This window comes from Notolabrus celidotus, chromosome 21 (assembly GCF_009762535.1).
Source record: "Notolabrus celidotus isolate fNotCel1 chromosome 21, fNotCel1.pri, whole genome shotgun sequence".
Lineage (NCBI taxonomy): Eukaryota > Metazoa > Chordata > Actinopteri > Labriformes > Labridae > Notolabrus > Notolabrus celidotus.
This window is the reverse complement of record NC_048292.1, coordinates 14,713,692-14,734,756: the sequence shown is the minus strand read 5'-3', so window position 1 is coordinate 14,734,756 and position 21,065 is coordinate 14,713,692. Positions and strand designations below refer to the sequence as shown.

Below are 21,065 nucleotides of genomic sequence, written 5' to 3'. Positions count from 1 at the left end.
ATCAATATATATTTACATTAAAGTGTACTCCCTTCAAAAAGGACGTGAAACCTTTGCTTAGCTGTAGTGGTTCAGTTTTATGTTAGTGGGTCAGCCGGCCACATTCTGCATCATGGGCGGTCGTGTAAGGACTGCTGCGTTGTTTTCATTCGCCTTAATGCGATTTATATTCATATTCACAATATTATTTGCACATTTCTTCCATTTAAATACTTAAATTAGACTGTTTTCTCCGCGTGGAGTTATAATTTTATGACGTATTTTATTTCTGTAGTTCTTTCAATGTGGGTATTTGTAGTTTATCATTCGTAATGTCGCTGAGTTCCACATAAAACATTATAGCCTATATAATATTTAATGTAAACAGCATAAACACGTTTTCATTGCTTTTATGCAAATATATATATTTTTTAACATTTTTATTTGGGACACAATCAGAGCAAAATGCAAAGCTACAAATTCAAAATGTACAATGCCCGTCTTTTTTTCTTCTTCTATCAAAACAAGGTCTAGATTAGAGGAAAGACTGGCAAGCCAGTATCAGCTTTTCACAAGCGGAGGAAGCAGTTGCATCTTGCACCTGTCACGCATGCGCAGTGACTCGCGTCTGGCTGGAAAATGTTGCTATGGTTATGTCTTCCTGTAAGAAGGTCACAAGCTCTGCCTGCAGAGTAGGGATGCACATTTTAAATATTGAAGTGATCGATTTTTGGAAATGTTAACCATCAATTAATCAATAAAAATAAACATTATTATTCTTATGTCAAATACAATGCCAACAATGTTGTTTTCCCCCTAAATTATATTTTCTACAGCAACAAAATGCATATATCTGATGGTATTGATGGTTTAACACTGATTATCAATGATAAGGCTCATAAAAATATTCTCTGCGGGCATAGTCTTACAAAGTGAAGGCTCATAATACTTACAGAAAAGTACTTCAGACTCACAGTGTCCAGTTTTCAGTCTACTCGTTCTTATTGAGAAAAATAAACATGTGTATTCGATCAGGTGTCAGCCGGGGGCGCAACTGGGTAATTAGTGTTGTAGTACTCAAGACCAGTCTTGGTCTCGGGGCCTCTTATTTAAGGTCTCAGTCTCGGAGTCGAAAGCATTTTCTCTCGGTCTTGTCTCGGTCTTGGAATGGGCGGAATCCGTATTTTATATCAAGACCAGTCAAGACCGCCACTGATGCACTCTGTGTGCATGTCATTACTGTGATGAGAGAAAAAACGAAACTTAAGGAGTCAAAAGAAAGGCAACAAAGACAAAACCACACCTCGTTTGTTGCTGTTAATTGTATTTAAAGCAAACTTAAATAAAATAAACAGTGGTCTTTTATTTTGTTTACTCTCATAATGATTTTTTATTGATATATATGGTCTTGGTCTTGACCAAGCGGCAACCTCCGTGCTAAAAATTATGAGGCCAATGTGGAAGTGATAAAAGCTGCAGTTCATCGAGGAACCTCTTGAGGCTGGCTCTAGAAGTACAGGAAACCACATACACACCAAATCAAAAAAGACGATCTTTACAGCAGAACCAAACATGTTTACAGCCTGGTTCAAAAGACGAGTGTAGTCTGGATCTCTCATTTATCGATGTCCTCTCACTGTGAAGGGGGGGGGGATTTTTTTTCTAATGCAGCAATTTCGAAGATATTGAGATTACAAGTCTTCCAATGAGAGGCACAGCTGACAGCAGAAACACTGTAGCTGTTGGTTAGGAAGCTCAAACTCCGCCTCTTTACGTCACACTGGCTCCACAGCAGCAATATGGCTCCCGCCGACGATTGGCCTCAAAACAGTGCTTCAGAAACAAATGGGTGACATCACGTATCACTACGTCCATGTTTTATACAGTCTATGGTCTTGACTCGGTCTCGATCCCTAAATGTCTTGGTCTTGACTTGGTCTCGAACATGTCTTGGTCTCTGTTAATGTGGTCTTAACTAAAACACTACGGGTCATAATAAGTCCAGCTGCAGAGAAGCCCACACGTCTCTGATGTTGCTGCTCTGCAAACACAGCGTACTAGCAATCCCCACCAGTCTGTTGGCTTTGTATCTAAAGGTGGGGAAATGTCCTGTTCAAAGTTATCAGCCTTCGTGTCTGTGTCGTTGTTGGCAGCAGTTGCGTATTGATCCGCTTTAAAAAGCGCACATGGAGACCTGACGCACAACCGCAGCCACCAGCTGAGCGTCTCCGCTGTGCGTTACAACTTTAACAGCTGATTCACATCGAAACATGCTTTAAACTTAAAACACCTCCCTGACAGCTGAGTGTTATCTGAGACCACAAAAATACGTGTTTGGAGTAATTTCTTAACAATCAATGAATCGTTGAATTGTGTACATCCCTACTGCAGACTGAATCTCCAGTGTAATTGCAGAGCATCACTTCCCTGTCTCTAATCAAACATCTGTATATAAGTCTCAGGGTGTATCATTATTTTAACTCTCTTTTTATTTTCATTTGGCAGCATGGCGGATTACTTAATCAGCGGTGGTACAGGCTACGTGCCAGAGGACGGACTCTCAGCTCAGCAGCTCTTCTCAATCGGAGACGGCCTTACATACAAGTAAGTTTCCCCTATAATCACAAAGTCTAATTTTATTTTGTGCGAAAATCTGAGTAAAAAGTTATGACATTCATTCAAAGTAAGACTCCTGATTTTTAAAAGCCTCACCATAAGTGCACATAAGTGGGTAAAATGTACGCAGCGGTGCATTGTAATGGCCAAAACATTTTGAACCAGCAGATCTGACCAACAGTGCGTTGTCTCCGATGGTCATACGGCTGAAGAGCTATGCTCTAAAGGAGATGGGTTGACTTACAAGTGAGTAAACAGTCACCTTTGAACCATTTTGACACTGTCCTGTTAAAAATCCTTTGTCTCTCCGAATTAGAAAATTCATAAGGGGGAAGCAAATGACTGTCCTTTTTTTAAAGAAACTTCATTTTAATGAAAGTAAAAAAACATTCCTGAAGCTCAATCTGATGTCATGACAGTGCATGGATGCACAGATTAATGGAATGCTTGTTTGAATGCTGAACCTGATCTTAATCATGGGGATCAAATTTGCTTCCTGTTCTACACAAACTGCATTTTTAACTTCATCTAACCATCAAAGTGCACAACCTGTCCTGTAATGCAGCACACATGACAGAACAGCTTGTGCTCTCACTCATGAATACTTTACTGTTGTACTAATCAATCACTAATTCTTCACTTCTCAATCTGTATTTGTACTGCTTTTAACTCTTCTGATGATAACACGATGTAAGCACTTGAACTCACCATGCATTATGACTGAATGACTTTCTTTACTAATACATGAAATCACTCTTTTTTTTTTTTTTTTTAACTTCTACAAAAGTCTAAGCAACTCAATTGTGGTGGTTGTTCTAAGCTTAAAATCATGGTTCTTTCTCCTTAGGAACTTTCTTCCCTAATCCACATCTTCTATATCTGTCACAAATCCTAACAACCACTACAATTAATGCCTATGATGCCACACTGACCCCACAGAATTACATCCCTGTTTGAGTGAATCAAGCTTAGTTTGGAGTCTCTATCCATCGGCCTTAAACGCAACCATTCTTTGCTTTAACCCCCCTGCCCGCACTTCACAGGAGCTAATTGAATAGAAGAGGTAACAGTGTTTGATTGTGTCCGCGTGGAATTGGATAACCTTTTAACAGTGTAATGAAGTGCATCACGGTCAAAGGACAGTTTGCGCACATGACGGCCTGGATTCACATCATGTGGATATCAGGAGGAGTTGGGGTGGATGGGGTTGTCAGGGGATGAAAGGGTCCGTATTGATCTTTTTAGGTCATCTATACTCTGCCACGAACCCTCCCAACTTAGAATCAATACAGAATGTAGCTGTAAGGTTTTGCTTTTGTCTCTGTCGACAGAGTTTGACATTTTTTATCTCTGTCTGTGCGTATTAGTGCAATAAATTTAAGCTTTCCCAATGCCTTGATCCAAACCACTGTGCATTTACCAAAGATTGATTTTTAATACAGACCATGAAAGTTCTTTAATACAGCAAAAACAGGTTATTCCCCTGATGAATGTCTTTTCATTCACTATATTTCTGTTTATCAGTTAAAAAAATGATAATAACTTTCATGCAGATGAAATTGGGCATGTCCTATAATGCAATATGATTATTTCGCGAGACTGTAGAGCTGCATTTAATTCTGCCAATTATAAAAATAGAAAAAGACTGCTGTGCCAAAGCAACACACCCTGGACTTATAAGGAGTGATGAGTATCCGAGAGAGAGTGAAAAGGTGCTGACTTCAAAGTAATGAAAACAGTAAAGTATTTTGCATCGGATGTGGAAATAAAAACACTAAAATCCTTTGCATCTGATACAAAAATCGTCTTGAAAGTAAAACTTGTGGACCTGATACAATCATTTGGAAAAAGTAAAAAAAAAAAATTGCATCTGACACAAAAACCATGAAAACAGTAAATGTTTTTTTTGCCTCTGTTATGCAAATCAGGAAAAAAGTCAAAATTGTGCATCTAATGGGAAAATCATGAGAAAAGTAAAATATTTTACATCTGACAAAAAAAGATTTAAAAATCTGAATTCACAACCTGTCACGCAAATAATGTTCAAAAGTCAAAATTGTGGATGTAACCTTAAAATCATGAGAAAAGTAGAGTCTAGATTTACCACCAGACTCAAAAATCATGTAGAAAGTCATAAATATGGACATGACACAATTTTTTGAAAAAAGTAAAAAAAATTGCATCTAACACAAAAATCATGAAAACAGTAAAACATTTTTCTATCTGTTGTGCAAATCATGAAAAAAGTAAAAACTGTGGATCTAACGTGAAAATCATGTGAAAGGTGAAATATTTTGCACCTGATAGAAAAATCATGTAAAGTCTAAATTTAACCCCAGACATGAAAATAATGTTCAAAAGTAAAAATTGCGGATCTAACGTGAAAATCATGAGGAAAGTAAAATATTTTACATCTGACACAAAACTCACGTAAAAGTCTAAATTTACCCCATGACACAAAATAATGTTCAAAAGTCAAAATAGTGGATCTAACATGAAAATCATGAGGAAAAATAGAATATTTTACATCAGATACAAAACTCATGTAAAAGTCTAAATTTACCCCATGACACAAAATAATGTTAAAAAGTCAATATAGTGGCTCTAACATGAAAATCATGTGAAGAGTATAAATGTACAACCAGACTCAAAAATCATGTAGAAAGTCATAATTGTGGACATGACACAATTTTTTGAAAAATGTAAAAAAAAAAATTGCATCCAACACAAAAATCAAGGAAAAAGTCAAAATTGTGGATCTAACAAGAAAATCATGAGGAAAGTAAAATATTTGCATCTGATAAAAAAAATATTGTAAAAGTTTAAATTTAACCACAGACATGAAAATAATGTTAAAAAGCCAAAATTGTGGGTCTGGTGCAAATTGTATGATTTTTTTTTTTAATCTGACATGAAAATAGTTGAAAAGTAAAAATTACCAAGCAGATGCAAAAACAATGTTATAAAGTTAACATTGTGGACCTAATGCAAATTTTTATGAAAAGTTTTGCACCTGACGTGAAAGTAATGGAAAAGTAAAAATTGCTGACCTGACACGAAAATAATAAGAAAAGTAAAATTGTGCATTTGATGCAAAAATCATAACACAAAGAGAAGATTTGCAAATACAATCATCAGATCGGGACTTGGTATCATACTCAATAATACAAAAAGAACACATCAGGGCCAAAGAGTTGATTGTGACATGCCTAGATAAAATCACGTCATGATAGTGAATTGTTCTTCTATTTAAGTCTACTTTAAACTCTGATGTTCTCATATTCAGAAAAACTGCCATCACCCATGAAACAGCCTAGAATGTGCAGCTGCACCAATGTTTGTTTGTCTGGATGTATATGGAGTCGGGTCATTGTGAGATCTCTAAGGGTTAACTGAATATAAAACTGGCTCTGTGAACCATTTGTTCAAAGGAGTAATCAAACATAATCATTCCATCTGAGCAAGTTATCCAACAATCTGAATTGACATCTTTAAGCCTCACGGGCAAATAACTTGGCAAACAAACACAACACTCCCTTTGAATCATAATTAAAGTCATATACTTGCGGTGGAGTTGCTATGCTAGTTGTAGTTTAATAATAGCATTCTACGAACAGTATCCAGTGAAAGTGATGTGACTCACACTTCCACATGTGTGTCACTGAACTCCTTTAGATACACTCACCACACACTGAGGAAGCAGACCCTCAGAAGCTGCGATTCGCAGCTGATACTTGAAGCACAGGTATCATTACAGGCAACAGAAGACCAGTTGTGGCCTTGGACACACCCGCTCGTCATCATGCATTTGTCTACATTTTACAGTCAAATTCAAACCATAATAGTGCATCAACAAGCGAGTGTTTTCTTTACGATTCAGGCTCAACACTGACCCTGAGTCAGCAGATCCAGCCTGTGTGCCGCAGCTGAGGTTTGCGGCTGCGGCTAATTGCGAGCAGATGTCTGCTGGGCTTCCTGATTGTGTTTTATGTTGATGTTTGTGGGTGTTTGGGCTGGAAAGAGAAGGGGAAAACAAACCGGACTCCTCCCTTTTTGACGTGTAACTATTTCCGCCCTTTTCCTACACCCACACTGAGGCAACTAGCAAACTCTTAGCCTCCCAATTCTCAGTCAACTTCCTATATCCACCTGTAAAAAGTACCTGTTTCACATGTTTCATTCTGTGCTTTCCTCTGCAGTTTCCCTCAACATCCTCCTAGCATACAAAGATCCCTTTAGTCCTACTTCTTTCCCTCACTCACCTCCACCGCCTGTTCCCCCCCACCCCACCCACCCGTCTGCAAAAACCACAAAATACACTCAGACTATGTTGGAAAGTAAGCACACCATTCCTGTGTCTGGCTGCTGCTGCTGCTGCTCTTCCACACATTTTCTCTACTTCTTCTGAAGGAGGTTAACTATAGGTGCATTTCAACCAAGAGTTCCAGGGTCTTTTAGCCCCCAGAACTACTTTCCCCGGAACTGAAAGGTTCCTGTGCCCCCATTGTTGTCTGCGTTTCGACCGCGGGCTGAAGTCCCAGGTAGATAGTCTGAATCAGGCCACTTACATATGGAGAAAAAAAATTATATCAAATAAAATTTTGAAATATTAATAAATAACTTAACTAGTTTGTATTCCCAGAAACTCCCTCTGTGTTTCAACAACTGTGTAAACTCTACAAACACCGTTACGTTCAGCCGAAAGTCCCAGGACCTTTGAAAAGTACTACCCCAAAAGCAGGGGCTTTTCAGGGGGGAGACTAACTACCACTGAACTAAATTTAGACCCTGGTTCATCCGGTCGAAACGCATGTAGTTCAGGGGTAAAGTCCCTAGTTCCGGGGTAAAGTTCCTGCAGTCGAAAAACGCCTTGACCGAGGTTAGCTTTTTATTTTTGTCCAGTAGAGGCACACCCAGTTTCACCACTTTGAGATACTCTGGGAACTTTGGAAGACATAAAAAACTGTGAAATGAAGCAACAGAAGAAGTGGAAAGAGATTATTCTCACACATAAGCATGTAAACACGTAAATGAGACATTCTGAAAAATGATTTCTACTCTAAATCAACGTTTCTCATCTCTATCATCTCCCACTTTTTTCTTCAAAACATCACAGTTGATAGCTTTTCCTCAGATCTCTGCTTTTCTTAAAGCATCATTTGAAGATATATTCTTATTTCTTATTAGTTTTAGGGACTCTGTAGCTGCTGTTTTTTTTAAATACAATGTGTGTCCTTTGCACTCGCCCCTTACTTTGCATCTTGTTTCATGTCTTTCAGTGACTTCCTGATTCTCCCTGGCTTCATCGACTTCACCTCAGACGAAGTGGTAAGCATCGCCAACGTGTGTGATGAAATATTGAAACCGAATTCAAAGTAGAGAAAGCACTGTGAGGGTCAGAAGAGGGTCACATCTAAGTAGAGACTTGTAAGGATGAGAAACCAGAGTCTTCACTTCACAATCCCCCCGTAATGATGAATAATGTGCATTCTTGCTGCCACCGCCTCTCCTCCAGACTTCAGCGTCACTTCATCCCACCATCATTTACTCTAACAGTCATGTTTTCCTTGACTCCAACACGTCTCTTTTCCCCCCGGCTTGCCTTGCTATTTTTGCCCATCGTGGTCACCCGCCGGCTGCTCCCTCGCCCCTTGTGTTTACACTTCTCCGCTCGGCTGCTCATCCACTTCTCCCAGCAGCTGACAGACGAGTTAATCTCAGAGCTTTGGATGAAATCCCTCTCCCCTGCTCCCTTTTTTTATTTGAGGCAGGCTTTTAATTGAATTGATATCTGTAATCTCTCACTGTTGGAGACAGCTTTCGTTGCAGTGCGAGATACTTGTCTGCCTCGGCTGCGTTGTCACGGGTTAATCGTCTCCGCAGAGTCCAGTCTTGCCCTACTTTCTCACCGGAGCCTAGTCAAGCTTAAATAACACAAATGCTTCCACTTTTGGCCCTCGGCTGCTTCTCTGAACGAAGCCATTCACGTCCTGGCGGTGACTCAGTCCACTTTACAGAAACATTTCATACACTTTGAGCCTTTGAGCTCGAGGAGGGGGACAGCGTTGTGGGAAATTCTCCCGCCTCGTGATGTTCTTTCCGAACCCTCGGGGGGAATTTCACAGGTGAGTGCAGATGTGCTCAGCTAGCTTGGAGAGGTGATGTCAGCTGCGTTCTTGTAGCTTGAATATGAAGCGTCCTGAGAAAACGTCCATAGTTTATGTCTGTCACAGATAAAAGGAGGGAAAGCTGGGATGCTGCAGGGCTTATTCGGTGGTTTCCCATGTGTGAGGAATGTCGTTATTTTCACACACACACACAGGTGAAGATAACAAAATGTGGCGCTGGCTGTTGTGGGAATGAGTTTGACGTGGGAGTAAGACGTGGCTCTTGAAGTATGATAGCGTTTCTGTCCCAAAGAGGACGATTTATTCAGTTATTTCAGATAATAAGACATCTCAACACGCTTTTTGATGCTTGTGGTATAGATCTAAACAAAGATTCACTTACCCAGTATTCAATTTTTGGTGCCAAACGAAACCCTTTATCATACAAACCTCAAATTCTCAAACTGAAACGGTTGCACGTACACACATTTATTGAAGAATGATGCTTTTTTCAAAAGTTCCCAGTCTTTGAGATCATAAAATCAGAGTCATACCTCAATGAAGGCTTCTAGTTTGAAATGTCAGCACCATTCTTTGACATTCCCAGAATGCATCTGTGAAATTAAGCCAAGTAGATTTTGTACTGAAGATCTACACTGAATCCTACCAGACAAACAGTCTGCTGGAGTTTATCTTGGTGTCATTTGAGGTTCTACGTGTCTGTCAATGAGAGACAGAGAGGCGATCACCTTATGTAGCCTGGTGTATTCCGCCCCCTGGTGGTTAAAGTGTAGAATAACAAGCAGACTTCTCTTTGTGAAGACGTAACAAAGACAAAAGAGAACCCATAGAACTCTAAGTATAAATACTTGGGTTTTATTTTCGATCGGGAGCTTTCGTTTAAAACTCATATAGCCAGCCTGGTCCCCAAACTTAAGGTGAAACCAGGTTTCTTCTTTAGGAAAAAAATCCTGTTTCTCCCTCAGAGTGAGGAAACTTTTAGTCTCTGAAACATTCCTGCCTCTTATTGATTACGGTGATGTGTTGTACTTTGGAGCCTCAGCTAAATGTTTGTTGTCTTTAAATAGTGTGTATCATTGTGCTCTGAGGTTTGTCACGGGTTGCACACGCCTCACTCATCACTGTGAACTTTACGTCAAAGCTGACTGGCCATCCCTGATTGTACGCAAGCATACACATTGGCTACATCTAATGTCTTCTTGGCTTGGTCCCATTGTATTTGTGTGTGTATCTTCAAAGATCAAAAAGCCAATATGCCTTGCGCTCCTGCAACACTTTACAAATGTGTGTTCCACATGTTCGGACAGAGTTCGGTAAGAGAGTGTTCAGTTTTGCTGCTCCGACTGCTTGGAATAAACTCCAGAAGGACTTGAATCTGTCAGATCTTCTCACTTGACGCCTTTGGCTCCATCTTAAATGAAAGACAGACTGTGTTTTTAAATGCTGTTTTTGTGATCACAAATTGCACTTATTTTGAAAATAAGTTGCACTTTTAAATGATTGATTGTTTCTACATACTGTCTGTACATATGCCCCATGCTGTTGAGTTGGGCTATTTATTTTGACGTGTGCTGCTGACCTCCTGGCCAGGTCGCCCTTGTAAATAAGGTCTTGATCTCAATGGGTCTCATCTGGTGAAATAAAGGTTAAATAAAATAAAGAATAAAATTAGAATGAGTGTTTTCTTTCTCTCGTAAATCCTAGGACCTGACATCAGCGCTGACCAGGAAGATCACACTGAAGACGCCGCTCATCTCCTCCCCCATGGACACCGTCACAGAGTCCGCCATGGCGATTGCAATGGCGGTAAGAAAAACTCCACATCACCAAAACAGCTGGAACATAAAAGTACAAGCACTTACTGATGTATTCTGATTTTGTTTTCATTGTTGTTCCTTTTTTATTCTGCAGCTAATGGGAGGCATCGGCATCATTCATCACAACTGCACACCAGAATTCCAGGCCAACGAGGTCCGCAAGGTTAAGGTGAGCGCTCGTGTCTTTCACATGGACGAGAAAGCACTTCCTGAATATTTGTGATGTTGAATGGCAGTAGCAGAAGTAGTAATAGTAATAGTAGTAGTAGTAGTGTGTTAATTGTCTTATTGTTGTCTTCTAAACGGACTGAAGTATAGCCTCAAACAACCTCTGTAAGCTCCCTTCTGACCTCATCTCTCGTCCTGTCCCTCTTTAGGTTATGGTAATTGTCTTCCACATGTGTGTGATATTTATCGTGTGTGTGTTTGTTTAAGCTAATTAAGTTTTGTTGTGTGTGCTTATTAATGTTTTTTCATCACTTGATGTCCTGTGTGTGTGGTTTTTCGCTGCTTTTGCACAATTTGTAATTTATTTTTAAGCTGTATTTTTAGGGCTTTTACTCCTTTATTCAGAGAAGAGAGGACAGAATCCAGGCTGGAATCGAACCCAGGCCGCAATTAACCATTAGGCCAAATCCGTGCGCTGCTTTGCACAAATTTTAAGAGAAAAAACAAATAATAATGGATGTTTTTTTTGTTCTTTTTCCCAGAGATTTGAGCAGGGCTTCATCACAGACCCGGTCGTGATGAGTCCACGCCACACAGTAGGAGACGTGATCGAGGCCAAAGTAAGACACGGTTTCTCTGGCATCCCGGTCACGGAGACGGGCAAGATGGGCAGCAAGCTGGTGGGCATCGTCACCTCCAGAGATATCGACTTCCTCTCTGAAAAAGACCACGACAGACCTCTAGAGGAGGTGAGTCATTTAGACTTTTAGGTAAGTGAATGCCCAAAGTGATTATAGAGTTTCCATCACTCCTTCTTCTCCTTCTTCTCCTTCTTCTCCTTCTTTTCAGGCCATGACAAAGAGGGACGAGCTGGTTGTTGCTCCGGCGGGTGTTACTCTGAAAGAAGCCAATGATATTCTACAGCGCAGTAAGAAAGGTGAATAACAGCTCAGCAGCAATTTGGCCCCTCCCTCTCATTCTCTCTCTTTCGTATAATTCGTCAACCTCAACTTCTCCTTTCCATTGTCACCAGGTAAGCTCCCCATCGTGAACAACAACGATGAACTGGTGGCCATCATCGCCAGGACAGATCTGAAGAAGAACAGGGACTACCCGCTGGCCTCCAAAGACTCGCGCAAACAGCTGCTGTGCGGAGCCGCCATCGGCACCAGGGAGGACGACAAGTACAGGCTGGACCTGTTGGTGCAGGCTGGAGTGGATGTGGTCGTACTGGTGGGTACACATTTGATGGGTGAATTAGCGTTAGATTGAGCTTTATGAAAGACAGTTGAAGTCATGGTTGGTCACCCCTGGAAATGACATGACTAAGAATACAACTGGGAACTTTGTTTCATCGTAAAACATGGAATATGAAATTCACCTGTCTGTTTTGGCGAGGCTTCTAGAGGAATGAGGGTTTAAACTGCCTCCTGCTAGAAAACTACCATTGCATTCAGCATTGATCATTCTTAATGCTGATGTGTAGCTCTTTCTGGCAGCTACCATCTTTTTTCGCCACCTTGCTAGCTACTGCTGTGGTAGATTACCTCTGCGTGCAATAGCTTTGAATACTGTCTGATAAGCATGAGTCCTTTTGCCGCGTCCGATTCACAGAGACTTGTACTATCTCCCTCCGCTGGTCCCTTGTTGTCTTCTATTAAGGATTTTTAATTACTTAATAGTAAACCATCCATCCATCCATTTTCTTCTGCTTATCCGGGGTCGGGTTGCGGGGGTAGCAGTCCAAGCACATCGACCCAGACATCCCTCTCCCCAGCAACACTTTCCAGCTCCTCCTGGGGAATCCCGAGGCGATCCCAGACCAGGCGGGAGATATAATCCCTGCGTTCTGACCAGAGGTGAGGGTTGGAACGTAGACCGACTGGTAAATCGAAAGCTTAACCTTCGGCCTCAGCTCCCTCTTTACCACGACGGTCCAATACAACGCCCACATCACTGCTGACGCTGCACCAATCCGCCTGTCGATCTCACGCTCCATTTTACCCCCACTCACGAATAAGACCCCGAGATACTTAAACTCCCCCACTTGGGGCAAAGTCTCGCTCCCCACCGAGAGAGAGCAATCCACCGTTTTCTGGCAGTAAACCATTGTTTTTGTTTAATGCATGATTAAGACCTGATGAGGGCGTTAGTGTTAAAAGTGACACACTACACGGATCCATCGCACTATGTATCCAGCATGCTGTGTCCAATGAAGAGGTGCCTTTCTTCCTCATGCGCCATCTTCTGGATAAAAAAGTGTAACACAGCAGAATACCTCTCTCTGTTTTTTAAAACCAGTATAGTGGTCGCAGCTCATGACAAAAACAGTGTGTCTTCTACACTGACATTTACGGTAATTGGGTTTGCATTACAGATCACTTTTATGTACTTTAACCCTGACTTTTTGTGCCTCTGCAGGACTCTTCACAAGGAAACTCAGTGTATCAAATCAACATGATACATTATATTAAACAGAAGTATTCAGACTTGCAAGTGGCAGGAGGAAATGGTGAGTTTGTTGTGATAGATGACAGTGAAGTTAACGTCTATTTTTAGTGCTGTTGCATCAATAAGTGTGTAAATATCAGTGAAAATGTAGTGTTGTTTTTATCTTTTGGTACTTTCTGTCTTCCTCCAGGTTTAACAGTCTTATTAATGATATTCATTTGTTGCCCTCCCACAGTGGTTACAGCAGCCCAGGCCAAGAATCTGATCGATGCTGGTGTGGACGCTCTGAGAGTCGGGATGGGCTGCGGCTCCATCTGTATCACACAGGAAGGTAATCACCCCCACTGTTTTTTAAAAGAAGCTGTCTCATGAACACAGCTGATTGAATACAGGGGGAAACTAGCCCTAGCTGTATCTGCTTTATATCTGGATTGAGCTACAGTAAGATGAAAAAAGCTATCAGTTGCTAATGGTAACAGATACCTTGAGACCACTCCTAGTTGTCATGGTAATCTGCCAAGGCCCCATTCGGTGTTGCCATGGTGACCGGCCTCCTATGCTCCGACTGGGTCACGTCCACCAATGGGAACACGGGAGGAAAGATGCAGCAGAAAGGACATGGAGCTAATAATATCTCTGTTAGACACCGGCCTGCTTTTTACATAATAAGCTGATTTCTGTTAATCCAGAGCTCTCATGTTTGTTTGTTTTTTACACCTGATTTGTTTTCATAGCAGTCATGTCAGATATGCTTTCCTCCACCTTCTAGTCATGGCATGCGGGCGGCCCCAGGGGACCTCGGTGTACAAGGTAGCAGAGTACGCGAGGCGCTTCGGTGTACCTGTCATCGCCGACGGTGGCATTCAGACTGTGGGTCATGTGGTGAAGGCTCTGTCCCTGGGGGCATCGACTGGTGAGGATTTAACGATCATGACACACATACTGATGAAGGTTATGGAAAAAAAGAAGACTCAACGTTTGATTATCAATTACTCATTTGTTTGTTTTATTTTTTTTTAATACTTTATTTTTGTGAACAGGCATAGTCAGACAGCACAGCTCAGTGAAACAGAAACAATAGGTCATCTATACATCTTAGTTATAATAGTGGAAATACTGTCAGTTCATACAGTAATGGCTTATTAATCCCTCAATGCTACGTACACAGTCCATTTTTCCCAGTAATGCAAACATTTTTCTGCTCTAAGGTTTAGTGAGTAGGTCATTCTTTCCATATGTTCAATACTAGACACGATATCTATCCATTCAGTCGCTGTTGGAGGATTGGGTTGCAGCCACTTTCGTGTCACGGCCTTTTTGCTGGCTGCTAATAAAATCTTTATCAAGTATTTAACCTTAACTGAGAGGTGGGCTGCGATGTTACCTAGATAAATTGATGAGAATGAGCAGTCAATCCCTGCTCCAAAAATGTTTTGTAATGCCTTAATTACTCCCCCCCCAATATGACTTGATTTTTGGGCAATTCCAAAATATGTGAAAGTGGTTCATTTGTTTGTTTTACTGGAGAATAAAAAAAAAAAAAAAAAGGCTAATAAAGAAAATGTAAAAGCATGTGTGTGTGTAGGTTTGGTAGAAATCTGTAAAAGGCTAGCATAGAAACTAGACTCAGACACATCAAGGGAACTGTAGAACTACAAAACAAACTAAGTTCACTAGGGATGTAACGATATATGTCGCAAATCGGTAAAAAACCAATACAAATAAGGGTGGATTAAAATCGATTCAACAATATTCGTATCGGGATATTATTTTTAAACAGTCGAAGGTGCTTTCTGCATTAAGCTCCGCTTGTTCAACATCATTAAGTCTCTTTCGCCGCTCTCTCGTCACTCCCTGAGTGGAGGTGTTTTAAGTTTAAAGCATGTTTCAGAATCAGCTGACTAAAGGTGTAGCACACAGCGGAGATGCTCAGCCAGTGGCGGTTCTGGGGAGGGGCCAACAGGGGCCGGTGCCCCTTTAAAACTGAACCTGGACCCCCCTGTGGCCCCCCCTGTGGCCCCCCCTCCACACCAAACAAATATTATCCAATAAAAAAAGCTTCCAGTCCATTAGAGCGCTAAGGGACTCATGTTGAGTGTAAACATCCAAACAGCTGCTGTCAGTCTGCGTTTTGATATCGTACACAGTAGTATATATGTCTAGTATAAAGGGATGCACTGATGTTTGTTCTCAGCCGGTCCTCGCCCTTCTCAGTCTCTTTTGTCAGGGTTGAATGTGTCCCTCTGACAACACTCTTGACCCCAGCCTGGCCCCCCTGGTAAAATTGGTCTAGAACCGCCACTGGCTGCAGCTGAGTGACCGGTCTCCATGAGCGCTTTTTTTCTCTGCTGCTGGACTGATTCTGACCTGGTTGCGCTCCTGGCTGACACCTGACCGCGTTCACATGCTTATTTTTCTCAATAAGTACGAGTAGACAGAAAACTGGACACTCTGAGCCTGAAATATGATCCTGTTCAGTTGTCCTGTTGCAGTAAATCCACATGTTGTGGTCTGAGTCTTAGACGGAGATTATTTATAAGCCTGCTCCTCACGTTGATATTCAGCGTGTTTAAAATTTTGAACACCTCAATATGATCCTTAGCTGTTTAATACTGTCAGTTATATACATTGTGTCATTAAGAAGGGAAAAAAATGCATTTGGCATTCTTTTTGACATGGAAATCTTTTACGTTTTTTTTAATGATTAAACGATAATTGATCGTTAACATTTCCAAAGATCGATCAAGGAGAATACTTGAAATTGACATCCCTAATTCAAAGAGCTTTACCTTATTTGTTTTAATATTTAATACTTTCATTTGGGAATCGTTCGTTCTCCATTTCTCTATAATTGTTCTGACATTTTCCCGCAAGGTATTTTTGTATGGTGATTTTAGTTTTTTTGCAAGATGCTGAAAAAAGTATGCAGTGCTTTATTTGAGTTACAACACACCTAAAAAATGAAAAAGGATGACTTTGTTTACAAAGAAACATAAGAGAAAAAATAACTGCAACTGTCCATATCTGAGAATTGAAATAAAATAATAGTTATTTAAATTTTGAGTTCAATCCAGTTTTTTTGAAAATCGTTAGAGAATTGTGAGTGATTCATATCGTGAACTAAAAATTGATATTCAAATCGAATCGTGGGTTGAGTGTATCGTTACATCCTTAAAGTTCACATATAAAGGAAAATGGATTTAGTTGCAATTTTTGTTTATTTCAGCAGAGAATTTCTTATTGAGTCTTTTTGTGCTTGATGACAAAGAGTGATCGAGTACTTCACACTGCCTGTTAATCAAAACATCAAGTCTCTCTGATAAGAAAGCTTTTATCACTTCAGTGCGTCTGTGATCGGTTAATAAAAGACCAAAGATTAATTCTTCTTCCTCCCTCTCCAGTTATGATGGGCTCGTTGCTTGCTGCAACCACAGAGGCACCGGGAGAGTACTTCTTCTCAGACGGCGTGCGGCTGAAAAAGTACCGCGGTATGGGCTCCCTGGACGCCATGGAGAAGAGCACCAGCAGCCAGAAACGCTATTTCAGGTACGAGAAGTATTTCAAATACCAAGATTCGAGACTGGCTTTATTTCATTGCTGGGTCGAGAACTCATTGCTTTGTTTCCACAGTGAGGGAGACAAGGTGAAAGTAGCCCAGGGTGTATCAGGCTCGGTCCAGGACAAGGGCTCCATCCACAAGTTCGTACCTTACCTGATCGCTGGGATCCAGCACGGCTGCCAGGACATCGGGGCAAAGAGTCTGTCTGTCCTCCGGTGAGAAGCGTGACATCATGACTATCACTGAGATCTCTGCTCTGATGTGCGTTATATCTTACTGTCTCTCTGTCCTCCTCAGTTCCATGATGTACTCAGGAGAGCTGAAGTTTGAGAAGCGCACCATGTCTGCACAGGTGGAGGGAGGAGTCCATGGTCTCCATTCGTAAGTACAAGAGCACACAGAAAAACATCTTGGCTGCTAGAACTGGTCACATTAAATCCTGCCAAAATCTTATGTAGAGTCTCCTTCATTCTGGTAAAGCAGAAGCACCCTGCACTAAGATCTGTAATATGAAAGTAATTTATTTGGCAGTCAAATTGCAGTTTTATATTCCCAGTTCTGAATAGAGTTAGAACTTGTTTGTTTCTACAGTGAGGGCAGGTCAGGTCATCAAAAGCGGAAAGGGGAACTTAAAAATCTGTTTCAATGTTGACTCCTACTGATGATGTCATATTGTTGCTTAGAAACAGCTTGTACCCAATGTTGCTCTTACTCTTTAGTGTTGGTATATTCAAACATTGCACTGGCAAATAAAAACAGGGTTGTAGTTGCCACAATATTTACACCGTGTTCCAAATTATAATGCAAGTTGCATTTTTTGTGAATATTTATGTCAACAGTCATTTTCAAATGTGTCAAGAAGTCAGATAGTGAATATATTTCTTCAACTGTGTGGTTAAAATTATGCTTTTCAAAGTACACTGGCTGTATGAATGCAGAATCTGCAGAAATGAGCGTGCCAAGTTATTATGCAAGTTGGTGATAAGAGCATATAACTTGTGAAAACTAAAAACTAGGCATCATTTTAAACGTTCATCACAGTAATGGCAAGGAATACAGCTCACAGTGTCAACAGAGAAGTCATCAGAAACCTCACTAAATGAGTGACCTCTGACCCTCACTGAAAGAAAAGGAGGTTATTTTGGACAATTTGAGAAACAGTTTAGATTTAAAATGTTTTAAAGACTTTAACAGTTTTATTTTGTATATAAATGTAAAGAAACTGTGTTTTTTGTTGAAGTTTGAATACAGTTGTAGTAAATATTATTTTCAATCAATAGAACATTTAAATGGTGCCTAGTTTTTAATTTTCCCTAGTTACCGGTCACTCACAGACTTAACCCGGTCACTGACCCCCCCCCAAATCAACGCTGAGCTCTGTCATCCTCAGGACTGAAAAGCACACACTCACTTTGATTTTAAATTGCACTATAACAAAGTTTTTGCTCTGTTTTAAACTGTATTTTTTATTATTTTTGTTAGCTTACTTCTTATCTTTTTCTAGCTTTCCTATGTTTATCTGTTGTTGTTGTCATTGCTAGGGTCTGAGAGAGAAACGTAATATCAAATCCTCAGTATGTCTAGTGCTTAGTGCAGTTTATTTGACAATAAAGAAGACTTTGAACTTTTTTTTTTATTTTAAATGCTTTTATCACCAACTGCCATAATAATTGGCACCCTCATTTCTGCAGATTCTGCATTCATTTAAAAATACAGCCGAAAAAACGCTTCATTTTAACCACACAGTTGAAGAAATATATTCACTATCTGACTTTCTAACAAATTTAAAAACGACTGTTGACATAGTTTTTAAAATATTCACAAAAATGCAACTTGCATAATAATTTGGAACACGGTGTAAAGATAACAAGCTGAAAGATTAACATTCCTCTTCTCTGTCAATGCTAGCGGCTCGCAATGTGCTTAATGCATGCGGTAAACAAAATGCAATTTCCTGAACAGAAGTGACTCCACAGCAGCAACTCATTTCTCTCTGATTCTCTCCTGCCTCCACAGTTACGAGAAGCGGCTTTACTGAACAAGGGGGGGGACGAAGTGCACACCATCGGTGCATGTGACACACCCGATCTAACAGTGACCAAATAAGAAACCGCCACTAAAAAAAAAGAATACGCACCACCCACTACACCCTCTCTACCCTCCCCTTTGCATCGTACCCGCTGTTACTCTCTCCCTCTCTAAACACGATCCAAACCAGCTGCTTTGGGGAGGAAAGACGCCCCCCCTCCCCCCCCGTAGTGACGTGAGGGAACCATCAAACTGACACCCGGCTTTCGGAACACCTGGGATTTTGCACTCGAGAAGCGGCGCATCAGGGTTTTCAGAACGACGTACGCCTGTGTCTTTGAACGTGCAGCCGATTTCCCAAATGTTGCGCACGTATGTTCATAGCATCGAGAGAAAGAAGTGTGCGAGTTTGGCGAATGGAGGGTAGTGTGTGTCTTGAGTGTGTGTGTGGTAGTTATCCATGAGTTCTGGGACTAACAAATCAAAGGTGCACTTGGTGTATTTGCCCTGCTTATAGTAGTGAATCTAAAACAGCCATGGTGCAAAATCTATCAGCAAATTCTTTGGCTTCTTTGCGGATACAAGCTAACCAGCTCGCAAACCTCTCACATCCCTTAAACACACAAGAACATATGTGCAGAAACACTTGTGTCTATGTGTGTCAGTGAATCATTGCATTGTTACCTTTTTTGCGTTAGAATCCATGACAGGTGTAGGCTACAGTACCTGTTCGCACATATTGTTTTCTTCATGCATTGTGGATCCTGAGGTACGAAATTTCCGCCATGTTTATCCCGTCGACTTTGCATCCTGCAGTGTCGCCTACACTAAGCAGACACACCCACAGTGTTTACCTCTGTGGGTTTCTATTCTCCCTTCAGAGACGTCCTGAGCCAAATAACTAACTAGAGTCCCATCCCACTGCATTGTGTTCATATATTAAGCATGGAAGGGGACCAAAAGATGAAGATCAGGTATGTTTGATAGAGAAAGTCCTGCGATGCATCAAATCAATCAAGAATGAGGACGTTTTCTCTGCCCGTAATTTGAATACTTTTAAATAAGACAACCTTTATATGAACATGTATAGTCTTGGGAGGCTTCAAATTGAGCATGAAGTGTTTTTGATATGCATGTTTGTTTTTTCACTAAGCCAAACACGGCTGTATTTATACTCTGCTTCGGTGTATCTGCATACATACTGCCAAGTGTACATACACTTCCTCTGACACTCTTCTGTTTTTGTAATTTCAAAACCAAATTTAGCGCAACAAGCCGCTCGTTACCTTGTCACTCGTTTCATTCCTGCGTCTTCAGCGTGGTTTAGGTTCTCTTTTAATAGGTGTATTTTTTATTTCTGATGTATTTCTTTTTTTTTTACCAGAGATATGCCTTTAAAACGGGGACGGATGAAGGCTGCACATGCCAGCTCAGTGAAAATGCAAAACCTTAGACACCCTGTCGCCTCCCTTTTTCTTACTTTTTAACAGCACGTCGTGTTCGTTATCATTCGGCTTCTGTAGGAGTACGCTTTTCTAACATTTTCATACTGGATGTGTCATATTTTCTTTTTGCCAGATGTAACTTTTTTTTTTTTTAAATAAAATGTCCCAGATTGTAAGTGTTGAGTTGCTGATAATAGTTCTCTTTTTTGCCCTGCTTTTGGTTCACTTGACTAACAAAAAGCCTTGCAGTTGGACAAAAATTGCAAGAAAATGTACATGGAAAATATATGGAGAAATATATGCCTATATGTTCAGTTGAAAATGACTGCTGCTTGTTCTCAGATCACCCATCTACAGAGCAAATCCAAGAGAGAATGTCTTATTTGTAAAGTGCTGAGTCATGTTAGTACATCTAAAAAGCCCAAATATAGTGTTGAATGGGAGATTAGTTTACAATTTTTTATAGTGTTGCACTTTTTATGAGTTCTGCTTCAGTGTATTGCAAAAGCAGCCACAGTTGCAGCGGTAGCTTTTGCAATGGACAACCAAAACCTTAAGAAGAAAAAAGCTTTTTAGATGGAAAACACTCAGTATTCAATCGATTCATTTCGGAGTTTTGAGTAACCTCACTTCAGAACATGTTTACAGTAAAACACTCAACACAGGAAATGTTGCTTTTGCTGTTCAATATGGTAAAGAAGAATAAATAAATCAAACTGTGCATCGACTACTGTTTCATTAATCATGACTAGGGTTGCCACATTCCAAGCAGAAAAATAAAGGACACCCCCGGGAGTTGGGGTGCCACTCTGCAGGGGCATGACCACCAATGGCCTAAATAGTGGGGTGGGGCCATAGACTGTATAAAATATGG

At 40.7% G+C, this 21,065-nt stretch overlaps 1 protein-coding gene across 12 annotated transcripts in view; it reads left to right on the top strand.

Annotated features, from left to right (window-relative positions):
- impdh1b (IMP (inosine 5'-monophosphate) dehydrogenase 1b) overlaps window positions 1-20,912 on the top strand; it is a 30,873-nt gene extending 9,961 nt beyond the window's left edge. For 4 of the 12 annotated variants that reach the window (XM_034672949.1, XM_034672956.1, XM_034672957.1 and 1 more), the window contains exons 2-16: window positions 2,485-2,583; window positions 2,761-2,841; window positions 7,875-7,923; window positions 10,428-10,529; window positions 10,635-10,709; window positions 11,251-11,457; window positions 11,558-11,645; window positions 11,742-11,941; window positions 13,130-13,220; window positions 13,395-13,490; window positions 13,929-14,072; window positions 16,561-16,705; window positions 16,790-16,933; window positions 17,016-17,099; window positions 18,735-20,912. In XM_034672949.1, the coding sequence (XP_034528840.1) occupies window positions 2,486-2,583; window positions 2,761-2,841; window positions 7,875-7,923; window positions 10,428-10,529; window positions 10,635-10,709; window positions 11,251-11,457; window positions 11,558-11,645; window positions 11,742-11,941; window positions 13,130-13,220; window positions 13,395-13,490; window positions 13,929-14,072; window positions 16,561-16,705; window positions 16,790-16,933; window positions 17,016-17,099; window positions 18,735-18,756 (1,626 nt within the window). In that variant the 5' untranslated portion in view covers window position 2,485 and the 3' untranslated portion in view covers window positions 18,757-20,912. The remainder of the gene's footprint in view (window positions 1-2,484; window positions 2,584-2,760; window positions 2,842-7,874; window positions 7,924-10,427; window positions 10,530-10,634; window positions 10,710-11,250; window positions 11,458-11,557; window positions 11,646-11,741; window positions 11,942-13,129; window positions 13,221-13,394; window positions 13,491-13,928; window positions 14,073-16,560; window positions 16,706-16,789; window positions 16,934-17,015; window positions 17,100-18,734) is intronic. The other 8 variants (XM_034672950.1, XM_034672959.1, XM_034672958.1 and 5 more) reach the window with 2 other exon arrangements.
- Window positions 20,913-21,065: the final 153 nt, after the last annotated feature.